We start from the raw sequence: 12,941 nt of genomic DNA on the forward strand, positions 1-12,941 counted from the left end.
TGATCTGAAGAGCAGTGGGGAAGGGGAGGGAATCTTAGGGCTTGAAGTTCTTTCTCTGGGAGACTGCCTGGTATAGAGCAGTGGTTTGCAACCAGGGGCAGTTTTGCCCCAAGGGACATTTGATGATGCAGAGATTTTAATTGTTCCCAGTGGGATGGTGCTACTGGCATCTAGTGGCTAGAGGTCAGGGATGCTGCTAAACATACTACAATACACAGGTCAGCCCCCCACACGATGAATTGTCCTGCCCAAATGTTAAAAGCTGTGGTTGAGGAGCACTGGTGTGGAGGAAAGAGCACTGCACTAGGGGTGAGGAGACCTGCAGTTTAGCTCTGCCCGGTTCTCGTCTCAGTTTGATTTCCCCTGAGACAGGTATTTGGGGGCAAGTAGTTTAATTGTGAGGTGATCCCAGAGAGCATAAGGAGGGAGTAGGGAAGTGAAAGAGAAAAGGTCAAGAAGCAATAAAGGGTGTGTTAATGAGGGGCTGTCGCGGAGAGTATCCAGGCTTACTTTGTTGGGACATTTGACAGACCATATAGATTAGAAGATGCCTTCGAGTTGTCCCACTGAGTGAAGAAATCGATGTTTTACCACCCCCTCCAGTCTCTTGTTATTGGGAGGGTGCTTACTCGGGGTGTCAATTCCCAAGCTCTTCCAGGCACCCCGAAGCCCTCGGTCAGAGAGATGTGGGAAGATGTCAGAAGTATGTCCAGGAATTGCCTGCAGATGACCTCCAGGGAGGACAGGCAGGCAGAGGGAATAAGGGTACCAATAATGTCTGAAACAGTTGAACAATGCAAGCCTGGGCCTCAGTCTCCCCATCAGTACAATGAAGGGGTTGGACTCGTTTTCTCAGAGTCCTTTGAGCCCTGATGTAGGAGTCTTGGCTTCTTTTGTTTTAGTACAACTCAGAGTGGGAACTGGGTGGAAGTTTGAGGAAAATCAAACTTGTTTGTTTGTTATCAAATGATCTTTAATTGAAATATTTTCTTTGTAGTTCTTGACTAGCTGGGCTTCCACTGCACCACTGTTGATGTCACCTATGATGTCATGAGGTTGGCGGCCATCAGGACTGTAGCCCACAGACTGGGCAGTCCCCAGGATCTCCTTGATGGTTCCAGAAAGCTCTCTAGCTAAAGATCAGTGGCACATCTGTTGGGCAATGTTGACAATCTCATCAAAAGTGATATTTCCACTGTGCTTAACGTTTGGCTTCTTTCTGTCTCTGGCAGTTCTTCGAGGGCTTTAATGATCAGGGCAGAAGCAGAAGGCACTGCCTCAATCTGGGCCTGTCTTCTGAACGGTCAGTTTCACTGTACTCCGCAGACCCTTCCAAACACCAGTTGCTTTGGCGATGTCATTACCAACCTATTTTGGAGACGGACCCAGGGGCCCAATCCTGGCAGCGAGGGCAGATGTGGCACCAACTTCCCCACTGGTGCATGGTGGAGGCAACTGGTAGCTGATGAACCCAGATTCGGGACAACTAAAGACAGCTGCACCTAGGTCTCCTCCAAGCTGAAGGCCGAAAGCAAATTTTTTTTCTTTTTTAAAAGGCAATCCTGAGTAACTGCAGACAGCTGTCCCTTCACCCTAGAGGGGCTTGTTTGGGGGTTGGCCAAGAGACCTCCCCAAATTCCAAGCCATTAGTCTACCCTCCTGGAAGCAGCCTACAGTGCTTTACAGAGTCTGGCCCCACCCCCCCCCCCTAATTTTCTGCCTCATTTCTCCCCAGACTCCTCTCACCTCTGCTGCAGTCAAGCCAATTTTTCAGTTCCTGCAACCCTGACACGCCAAGTGCCCTCCCATCCCTAAGTTTTGCACATTTGAAACTCCAGGAGGACTGCTTTGTTCCCCTCTGAATGCCCACAGCTAGAACTTCCTGGCACATAGTAGGTGCGCAATAAGTATATACGAATGAATGTTTCTTCTTCTCTTATGTGAACACTCCCTTCCTTCTCCCTCCAACTCCCACTGTGCACTTCTGCCCAGTTTAAATTTTGTTTCTTCAGAGATGACACCCCCTCCTATGTGTCCTTAAGGTACCCTCCCCTTCCTCCTGCCCCTCACCCAGCTGTGATAATACAGAATTGATTTTGTCCTTACTGGTGGAACGTTTCTCTTGTCCACAGACCCAATCTCAGGCTTGCTGGGACTGGGTCCGTCTTGTTCAAATGCTCAATACATTTGCTGAATGAATGAAAAACCTCACCCCTTCCCATCTCCACCCCAGGACACACAGCAGCAGCTAGAAGCACAGGAGTCCACACCACACTATCCGGGCCTGGGCTGGGGTGGGATTCTCAAAGGTTCTGTCAGGAGAGTCTGGGGATTTCACTGAACATCCCAAACCACAGCTCCCCACGGGGCACACACTGTGGACCACTTTTCATGCTTCCCTTCCAGGTCCCTAAATACCCCCACCCTCCCCAAAGATAACTTCCTGTCAATTAAACTCACTTGTTTAGGAAGAGACCTGGCTCTGCTGGGGACCCTTGGAAGGTCCTTCCTCAGAAACACAGATGTGTGCACAGCTGTGCGGCACAATGCGGTTTCCTCCTCTCCGCCCAAGATGACCCTTCCAGACTCCATGCCCCCGGGAGGCAGTGCCCTGACCGACGGAGGGCACCCGTGCACCCGGGTCGGCACTGCCCTGAGCCTGGCGCGCTGGGGAAACCCGCGCCCGCGTCCTCGGCGCGGTCCTGGGACCAGCAGCACCCGACAGGGCTGCAGGACCTTGTTGGAAATGCGAAAACCTCACGGCTACAAACAGTGGGAGACAGAGGGCCTGGCCCCGCGTGCCCCAGGCTGTGAGCGAGCACGGCGTCGGGCCGCGCTGGGCTTCACGCCCAAAAGTGTGACCCGAGCGCACCCAGCCGCCTCCACCTGGGCGCAGGCACCGAGCTCGGGCCGCCCGCCTTGAACTGTAACGGTGCAGAGACGCCGGAGCTCCCGGGGGACACGCGGGCACCCTTCTCACCGCGACAGCCTTTTTGTCCCGGGACAACAGCCTCCCCACTCGCCAGAGAGCCGTCCGCCCCAGACCTCCCTTCAGCTCCCCCCGAGCCCCACCCCGGGAAGGGCCGGAGGAGACGCGCCCCCTCTCGCAGCCTCGTCCCGCTCGGGAGGCCAGACGGGCCGGCGCGGGCAATCTTTGCCCCGGCGAGTCCTTGAAATCTATATTTAGTGCACGCCGCCCCTCCCCCACGGCGAGGCCGGCGGGCGGGGAGGGGGACCCCGCCCCCGCCCGGCGTGAGTGTCGTGTGTGTTTGCGTCCCGCGCGGGTTGCGCGCCCTCCCTCCGCCTCCGCGCCTCCCGCCCCCGAGGCCCGGCTGCCGCCCTGCGCCCCTCGCCCGGCCCGGCGTCGCGGGCCAACATGGGCCAGGAAGAGGAGCTGCTGAGAATCGCCAAGAAGCTGGAGAAGATGGTAGCCAGGAAGAACACGGTGAGGCTGCGGAGTTCGGGCCGCAGCGTCCCGCCCCGGGAGGCGCGGCCCGCGCGAGCCCGGGAGTCCCGGGGGCGCGTGCTGGCCGGGCGCCGCGGCGGCGCGTGCGGGACGCGGGACCCCAGGGAGGCGCGGCCCGTGCAGGGCTCAGCGCCCCTTTGGGAACTGCTGGGCACCTCCGAGTGGGCGTGTGCATTGTTCGGGGCGCCGGGGGTGGGGATCGTGCGGGCCCCGAAGGCGAGGCTTGTGCGTGTCCCTCTGGACGTGAAGGGCTCAGGCGCCCCGGGGTAGCTCGTGTAGGGTCCGGGAAAGCGAGGGAAGACCTCGGGACCTGGAAAAGGGACTTTCGGAGTCCGGGGACCGACGATGTGTGCAAAGCCAGGGGAGTGGCGGCGACAGAGGGGTGGACGGAACAAAATCCTGGTGGCCCCAGAAGTGTCAAAGAAACTTGAGCCGATGAGGGGTGCTGAGCCGCGGCTGCCCCCGCGCCCGGCGTGGTTCTGGGGGTGACCAGCGAAGGGCCCGGATCCCGAGACCTCACAGTTTCGGGCGCCAGGAGCGGCTCTGTTTGCAGTTTTCCCTCGGCCGCGGGGTGGGGCTGCGCGGGTGGGGGCGAACAGGTGCGGGGCAGCCGCGGCCCTCGGGGCCCGCGCGGTGGGGGTGGGGGCGCGCCGGAGGCCTGGGCTTTGCGCACCGGCCGGAGGTTGAGGGGAGCCCGGCAGGGCTGGCGGTCCTGCCCGCGGATACCCCGCTCCCCGAGCCCAAGCCGCCTGGGAGTTAATGTTTGACCCTTCCCGTGATCTTTGCCTCAGGCTGGCGCCTCGGGATTGCCCGGCCAGAGCAAACTTGGCCTTCGTTCCGGGAGGATCTGGGCACACCCGGGGAGGGAAAGGGGGGAGGGTGGCCGGGCGGGCATGCCCCCTCCCATCCCGCCCCGTCCCGGGGCCCTCCTCTTCCCATTCATAGCCTTGTGTTGGAGCGGGACTGGCGTTTCCAGGGCCTCTGAGACCCTGGGAACTTGCGAGAGGGATGGAGCCTATGAGAGGTTTTGAAGCAGAGAAAAGAGAGGCGTTGCTGGAACCACCGCATGTCAGGAAGCCCTAGAGTAGACGTGAGCAGTAAGGACTTGATGTTGATATAAAGGCCAGAGTCTCAGTTTCTTCATCAGTAAGGAGCGGAGATTACATGCCTGCTGGGAAGGAGTGTCACTGGATTTTTGTCTCTGCTGGCTGTGGCGAGGGTGGAGGAGATGTGAAACCCTTAGTAGGACTTGGGACGGTGCTCGCTAAGAGTTAGAGGATGAGATCTGCTTCTGCACAGCCAGAGAAACAGAAACCTGCGGGGTGCTGGCAGCTTCTCACCCTTACATCCCAGCCTGCACCCGCCCTCATTCCTGGATCTCCAAGATTGGAGAAACTGAGCCACAAGTGATGGGGGAGGGGTGCACTTTTTTCAGCTGGGGGGCAGCACAGCCCTAACCCGGTCTTCTGAGCTAAATCCCACAGAAAGTAGACAGGTTATCCCAGCCCTGCTCCTTGTTGACTCAGGTTTGGGCCAGGAGATTCTGGGCCTCTAGGTGAGAGGGGTAGAGGGTGGGTGGTAGGGTAGGGATGCTTAGGAGACCTGAGAAAAGCAGCTTGGTTAGGAGTAGGGTTCTGGCTGAGAAGGAAGGGGCTGGCCCTGGCTTCCCCTCACTCCTCTATGGCCATAGGCCCACCACTCATAGGCTCCCCTCTCTGGGCCTGGCTTCTCTCTTCTATGAAAAGGGAAGAGAAATGGTATTCCTTGGAATGCATGCCTGGGGAAGTATTCAGAGCTCTGCCCAGGAAAGATGCAAGTCTGGCCACAGGGTCCCTGTAGCTCAGAGCCAGTCTGCAGCCACGTCTGTGCCTAGGCTTTTCCCAGCGTCTGAGTGGGCACAAGCTCTGGGCATGTGATCAAGAAAGGTGGGGCCTGCTCCAGGAGCGAAAATAGGCCTGGCCAGGGGTGGTTAGGGAGAGGACACACTTCCTGTAATAAGACGGATCCTCCACGTTGCAACTCAGGCCCAGGGTCTACAGCCAGTTACCGAAGTCCCAGCAACTTAGGGCTTTTGTCAAATGCTGTCAGTGTGCACCCATTGAAACAGCTTTGAACATACAAGTACCAAGTCACAGCTACACACGCACAATTACACACAGCAAGTATAACTACACACACAGCCACACACAACAATAACTAAACAAGCAACTATGCACATAATTGTATATGGGACATGGCTACTGACCCTGACACATACACCGACCGTTATATTTACAGAAAGATACACAAAAACAACTCCACACATGGGTTACACATATGCATGCGGACAATAGCGATGCCCAGACGTGGGAAACTACAAACTTAACAAACAGCCACACTCATACATTCAGACGTTATAACACAGGGAACATCCCACAAAGACAAATAAACACATTGCACTTTGAGCTGCATGCCCACAGCGCCACTCCTGGACCAGAGACACTGCTGGCTGCACGTCCCATACATGCGTGCAGAGAGACACACTCAGCGATGCGACGCTTGCACAAGGCTTTGTGAGCCCAGCTACGAGCAGGGCTCATGGCTATCCTTCAACATGAGCCAGCTATACAGTGTGACAGACAGAGACACATGCCCAGTGGTGAAATGGAACCGGCTTAACACTGGTGGTTGAACTTTCAGGAATTTTGCAAGCCTGTTGTTAAATACAGTCATTAGTTTAAAAATTAAATTGTAAGCTTACAATTAAATAAATGTTTAAAACAAAGGTAATAAATACTCCAAAATCATCACTTCCTAATTATTTTACTACGTTTTCCATCATCTATGGTCTAGAGGTTATTTGCTTCTATTATATCAATATGATGGAAATACAATATAAGGGTGTTACTCCCCAATACCGCCTTCAGTCCAATGACAGCATGTTGGTAACTTGAAATTGGCAATGGGAGGAGTATTTACACAGAAATTGGCAAACAATACAAATCAGGGTTTTTTCCCCTTGAGAACTGGTTGTTAAACATTGACATTGACCAGCATACCTCTGTTGATATTCCATGACTGTACAAGCCTGGACAGATCTATGTCCATACCTACACAGCAGTATAGAGGTTTGGGCCTGAAATGCCTTAATTTGAATCCTAGCTCTGTTCCTAGTAACTTTGGGCAAATTACTGAACCTCTCTTTCTTGGATTCCTCTTCTGTGAAGATGGAATCGTCTGTGAAAATGAGGAGAGGAATAGTACCTACCTCACAGGGTCATCGTAAAAATTAAACACATAAAATACTTAGAACACTGGCCAGCACATAGTAAGCCTCTGATCAATGTTACACACAGAGTTATATGCCCACAAGTTTCCACGCTCACATGAACCTGTGGGTCACACCTCTGAAAACATACTGTGAACCCAAGCTCGAAGGGAGGCTGAGGCCTGGCCGCCCTTGGGCCATCGCCCAGGAAGCCAGCCTGGCAGGGGCAGACAGGACACAGTCGGCTGGTGCTCCCCAGGGAACCGAGCTCAGGACAGGAGGCTGGGGCTGGTTTCTAGGAAGTGGGTGGGAGGAAGGAGATAGCTGAAGTGGGTCAGGGCTATGTCAGGGCCTGGCAGCCGGCAGATTTTCTTTCTTTTTTTAAAAAATATATCTTTATTGATTTCAGAGAGAGGAAATGGGGGGGGGGAGAGAGCTAGAAACACCAATGATGAGAGAGTCGTTGACCGGCTGCCTAGCCTGCAACCCGGGCATGTGCCCTGACCGGGAATCGAACCCCGATCTCCTGGATCCTAGGTCGATGCTGAACTGCTGAAGCCACGCCCGGTGGGTTTTTTTTTTTCTTTTTTTTTCAGATTTTCAAATCTGAGTCTCCTTTCTCCCCCTCCTGGCCTCCCCTCCCGCCTCTGCTTTCTGCTTGATGCATTTGCTCGGGGAGCCATGGCTGTGTACTGAACCCTGAGGTCTCAGAGATTCAAACCGCCCTCTTTGTGCAAGAGGAATGAAACTGTATGTCCACAACGACTTGCCCATGAATGTTCCTAGCGGCCTTATTTGTAGTGGCCCCAACCTGGAAGCTACCGAGAGTCCATCCGCAGGTGGCACATGCCTGCAGTGGGAAGCCACCCAGCAGTGAACAGGAGCTGCTGTGCACGGCAGCGAGGATGCGTCTCTAAGTACGCTGAGTGACAGAGGCCAGATAAAAAGAAGCCTCTTACGGTGCTCTTGATGTACGATCCGTAAAAATGCAAGCCCATCTATCACGACAGGAAGCAGAATAGTGTGGCCTGGGCATGGGGTTGGGGGTACAAGGAGGGATGGATTACAGAGGGGAACTCGGAAACTTTGGGGGATGGTGGCTAGGTTCTTATCTTGATTGTGGTGATTGGGTGTATACATACGTCAAAACTCATCGTATTGTAGCCTACAATATGTCCAGTTTATTGTGTGTTCATAAGACGTCGATAAGTCGTAAAAAAAAAAAGCCACAGTCCTCACCCTGCAGAAGCTCACAGTTGGAAAGTGAGGAGGGGAGGGTAAGACACAAAAGCAATAATAATAAGCTGCAAAGTAATTACTTTAGAGGAAGAGGTTGGGAAGGGGGAGCGTACCCCGTAGAAGAACCGCAGAGCCAATGGCTAGGGGTCAGGGAACGTGGTTAGAGCTGTAGCCTGGCTCGGAGGGGTTTGACCCCAGCCTGGGCGACAGGGATGAAGCGGAGAGCTGGGCTGGGGCAGAGTCTTTTCCTTCTCCCGCCTTCCTTCTGTCCCTTGCCTGTCCTTCAACTGCCTGTCTGCCTGTGTCTTGTAACTAGAACAGTCTCCTCCCCACCTCCTCCCCTCCTCTTTCCTACCAAGACCACACAGTGGTCAGAGAGGGGCCTGGGGCAGAACCCAGGGCCCTCAGTCCTCACCTTGTGGCCTCCCACAGGAAGGGGCCCTCGACCTTCTGAAGAAGCTGAACAGCTGTCAGATGTCCATCCAGCTACTCCAGGTGGGGTGGGGGCGGAAAGCTTTGGGGACAGTGCTGCGGGTGGGGGGAGACCTCCAAGGGTGGGGCCTGGGGGGAAGTTCTGGGAGAGGGCTGGGGGATCCCGAGGTGCTCTGAGGGTGGGGACTGAGGCATTTAGATGGGCACAGGGGACCTTCCAAGTACAGGGGCCCTCTGGGTCTGGGAGAAAGAATGGTGTGTTTTCCTTGACTACCCCACTTCCTAAGGCCCTGGGCTTGTGGGATGTAAGAGGCCAATGATCCAGAGAAAAGCCCCCCATTTTTCAATCCTCCCTGTGTTGCGTATGTAGCCCCCAAACATTACCAGACGCTCTTGGCCCTGAAAATATCAGCACAGACCCAAGCTTTGGTAGCCAGAGCTGTATCTTAAGGTGAAACCACACCCGGGGGCTGGGAATGAGGAGGGGTTCTCATCACTAGCTGGACCCACCACCACCTCAGCTTTTCACCAAAGCTCAGTTACCCATCTGCGCAGGGGGCTGAGCCTGGGGCGCTGGCCCTCGCAAGGGGTGGCAGGTCAGGGCCTCAGTTATAGGATCAGCGTTATTATCTCAGCCTCAGGGCAGGGCTGGGGCTCTGGGGAAGTTGAGGGGGGAGGGGAAGGGGGTGGTTGAACCAGGGCAGGTCTTGTCGATTGGGGCAGCCAGTCCTGTGTGTCCATTCCCAGGCCAGACCCTAACCCTCTTGCTTTGCAGACAACCAGGATTGGAGTCGCCGTTAACGGGGTCCGGAAGTACTGCTCAGACAAGGAGGTGGTGTCCTTGGCCAAAGTCCTCATCAAAAAATGGAAGCGGCTGCTGGGTGAGAGGGGGCTGCTTTTCTCCCAGCACCTGGGACAAGACTGCGCCTGCCTCAGAGCAGGCACTCAGTGTGTGTTTGTTGAATGACTTAATACATGACCGATGGCCTCTAGTGGGGAGTGTCAGTGTTTGCCTACTCAAGTGTGAGACTTGTAGATCTGTAAGTTTTCATGACGTGTGTGCCTATGTGCGTATTTCTGTTTGCTTGTGTGTTTGTGCTTGTCTGTAGATACATAGTTGTATGAACATGTGCATAGGTATGTGTGCAAATATTTTTCTGTCCCCACGTGTGAGTGTGGATTTGCACACATATTTGCATATTGTATGTGCATCTGTGTATAAATGTGTGTGTTGGGGGAATGTGCAGCTGTCCCTGTCCCTGCCCTTTGCTCCTTCCTCCACAGAGCCATGCTGGGCTCAACTGAGACAGAGCTGAGTGAGCAGTGCTGCCACGCTTTTGTTTTCAGACTCCCCTGGGTCCCCCAAAGCTGGAAAAAGAGATGAGAGAGAAAAAGCCAAGAAGAAAGAAAAAGAACTTGACTGTTCCAGTTGGAAGCCAGACGCAGGCCTTTCTCCACCAAGGACAAAACAAGGGGAAGAGCCCAAAGACAGGTATGTTTTTCTGGGATAGAGAGAAGGGGGCTGACACTTGTCGCGGCCCCTGCCAGCAGTTGTGTTTATATATAACTTCACTTAATCCTCACTACCCGAGAGGTGGTTATTATTATTACCTCCTACAGGGCCCCCTCTGGAGCTCAACCAGAGGGACTCACAAGACCCAGATAGGCCATCTCTGGCACTGGCTTCATCTAGAAGGATGCAGGGACAGGAAACGGTGTTGTTGACACACTCAGGCCTTTCCTCATCAGCAGGAGTTCTCATAGGGGACGACACAGCATCCAGAGCTGTTCTCTAGCCCACCCAGGTAACAGCCCAGGTGCAGGGAAATGCGACCACAATGGGTGGGAACTCCCTGTCTTAGGCATCCTATGTCCCAAAGCTTGTAACAGTCCCATAGACAAAACTTCCAGGATCCCAACAAGGGCACTGACCAGTGACAAGATTCCCTGCACTTGGGACAGCCCAAAAGCTGTGGATTTTCACTAATTACTTAGAGTTCACTCACAGCCTTCCTGCCTAGACACCATTTACCAATCAAGGCCTATTGTCCTAGGAGCAAGTTGCCTGGAAATGCAGCTGACATTCCACCTTTGTCAGGGCTGCAGGAAAATGGCGCTGGGAACTTACTTGCCCGTAGAGCGAGAAGTGTTTTGCTGGCTCTTTATTCAAAATTCCCACTTAGTGACAAGGAGACTGAAGGTTGGGGAGCAGGACTTTCCCAGGATCACACAGCCATTATGTCACCGTGGCTGAGCAGAGAGTTGGGGCGGTTGTCTCCCCACCTTGCTGGGCGAATCAAGTTGGCAAGGGTCCTATTTCAGCTAAATTGGTGAACCTCCCTTGTTTTCAGTTTTCTTAATGGTAATTTATTATCATTATTTATTATATAAACACTATAACCACATTAGTGAAATTTAAAATAAGAATTAAACTCTGGCCGGTGTGGCGTAGTTGGTTGGAGCTTCGTCTCATACACCAAAAGGTGGTCGGGGCGCTTAGGGGAGACAGCCGATCAGTGTTTCTCTCGCATTGATGTCCCTCTCTCTCTCTCCAATCAATTAAAAAAATAAAATAAGGATTGAAAATATTTGTCCGCAGTGTGCCACCTCTGACAGATAAAGCGGTTTTTATTTTCCGCCTTCCCTCGGGCCCTGGGCTGCTCGCGTAGGGAATTTGCCCCTCCTGTGCGTGGGGTGTACTGACAACTATGTTCCCGTTCACTCCTCTTCCTGTTGTATTCTAGGTATTTTTTCCTGTTTCTGAATACTTCCCATAATGATCATTTACAGTAACTGCAGAATATTTCTGGTAGCTTCCCCTCTGCCTCCCCTTCGTTCCAGCTGGAGTGAAGGGCCAGAGCCTGAGGGGCCTGGTCGCCAGGGTGCTTAGGCCTGGCCCCTAAAGCGGCCTCGCCCACCGTCTACCAGACCACCCGCAGGGGAGTTGGGGGCTGGAGATCCATTCAGGAACATTGCACAGGCTGGAAAACAAGAAATCAGATGCCCTGGATTATGGAGCATAAGGACTTATTTGTGCTGGGCACCGCTGTAGGGACATGAATGATCTCATGTCTTCCTCCCAGACAGCCCCAGGACATAGGTTCTTTTCTTCTCATTTGACAGGTGAGGAAACCGGAGGCTCAGAGAAAATGACCTGCCCTGGGGCAGAGCTGGGAATACAACTCATGTCACGGCCTCCCTTTTTAGAATGCTAAACGTTGTCTGTTTGTGTGCCTGTAGAAAAGCTCTGGAAGGAAGGACGTTAAACTTAAATAGTTGCTACCTCTGGGGAGGTTTGCTTTCTCACTTTGTTCGTTTTTATATTTCTATACTGTTTGACTTTATAGCATTCAGCAACAAATATTCACAGAGCAGCAACCCTGTGCCAGCCGGGCACTAGCCTCTCTGTTTGGATGCGTCACTGAATATATTAGATCGCCTCCTCCGGGAGCAGACCCTGAGACTTGGGTTCGGGTGCAGCGGGTCTATTTAGGAAATGACCTCAGGAAATGCCGAGAGACAGCGAGGAAGTGAGACGGGGAAGGGAAGGAAGCCAGGGCAGGTGTGTTGGTGAGCCGGTTACTGCTGCGGGCGACCAGGGCTTAAATCCTGCTCGGGAACTCTGTGTGACAGTGGAGGGCACAGCTGGCTTGACCCACTTGAGGGCCGAGGAAGGTGGGGCACACCCCCATCCACCTAGCGCCTCCAGCCTCCCGGCTGCCCGGCCCAACTGGAGCCCTGGGGAGCTTGCAGGAGAAAGTCCCTGGGTCCCAGCGCCCTGGGGAGATGCGTGCCCGAGGAGATGATATGGGCTCAGCAAGGACAGTGTCCACCACAGTGAACAAAACCCACCGAACTCGGCCCTTGTGGAATTTACATGGGGGGGGGTTGGACAATACATATAATAAGAAAATCATAGTCTGTTAGAAGGTGACACCTGTGCTGAATTCAAAGCGGAGCTAAGTAAGTGAGATAGGGAGTGGCGGTTGCAATTTACAAACTGATTAATTTTATCAAACCAATAAGAAGGAAAATTATATTCCATAAGAAAAGGTAGCTACATGCACTTTGGAAAATGGGGAAAAACTTCACCTCTAACCCCACCATCCTAATATGACCATAGTTAGCATTTGGATGTATTGTCTTTCGATCTTACTTCCTCGTAGGCATTTTCTTGCAAGGCTTTAGACAGAGTATACATCTAATTTTGTATCCTGATTTTTCAGTTGTCATTTTAACGCAGCTCTTCTCTCTCCAAGGCCCATGTGCTTCTCCTCCCCTCCCCCTAAGGTGCCTGCAGGGGAGGCGAGGCAATCCCAGGAATTCCAATCTCCGTGGACTCCAGCTAGCCAAGGCCTGCCTGACGGGAGAGGGGCCTGCCAAGGAGTAGTTATTTATAATGAGAAACACATGACACAACACCTGTACCATATCTGACCCGTGGGATCGAGGGTAGGCGGGGGGCCCCGCCAGCACCACCTGGAGCTTCCTCTCCCGCGGCCCTGGCCCAGGTGGGCTCGATCACCCTCAGGCCAGCAGGCCCGGCTCCAGGATGCC

General features: G+C 53.8%; 1 protein-coding gene across 1 annotated transcript in view; it reads left to right on the forward strand.

The window, feature by feature from the left end:
* Positions 1-3,373: 3,373 nt before the first annotated feature.
* The window catches only part of TCEA3 (transcription elongation factor A3), a 30,964-nt gene continuing 21,396 nt past the window's right edge, over positions 3,374-12,941 (forward strand). The window contains exons 1-4 of the mRNA XM_087820163.1: positions 3,374-3,445; positions 8,385-8,447; positions 9,160-9,265; positions 9,732-9,876. Of these exons, the coding sequence (XP_087676289.1) occupies positions 3,377-3,445; positions 8,385-8,447; positions 9,160-9,265; positions 9,732-9,876 (383 nt within the window). The 5' untranslated portion in view covers positions 3,374-3,376. The remainder of the gene's footprint in view (positions 3,446-8,384; positions 8,448-9,159; positions 9,266-9,731; positions 9,877-12,941) is intronic.

This window comes from Miniopterus natalensis, chromosome 9 (genome assembly GCF_054644295.1).
Source record: "Miniopterus natalensis isolate mMinNat1 chromosome 9, mMinNat1.hap1, whole genome shotgun sequence".
Taxonomy (NCBI): domain Eukaryota; kingdom Metazoa; phylum Chordata; class Mammalia; order Chiroptera; family Miniopteridae; genus Miniopterus; species Miniopterus natalensis.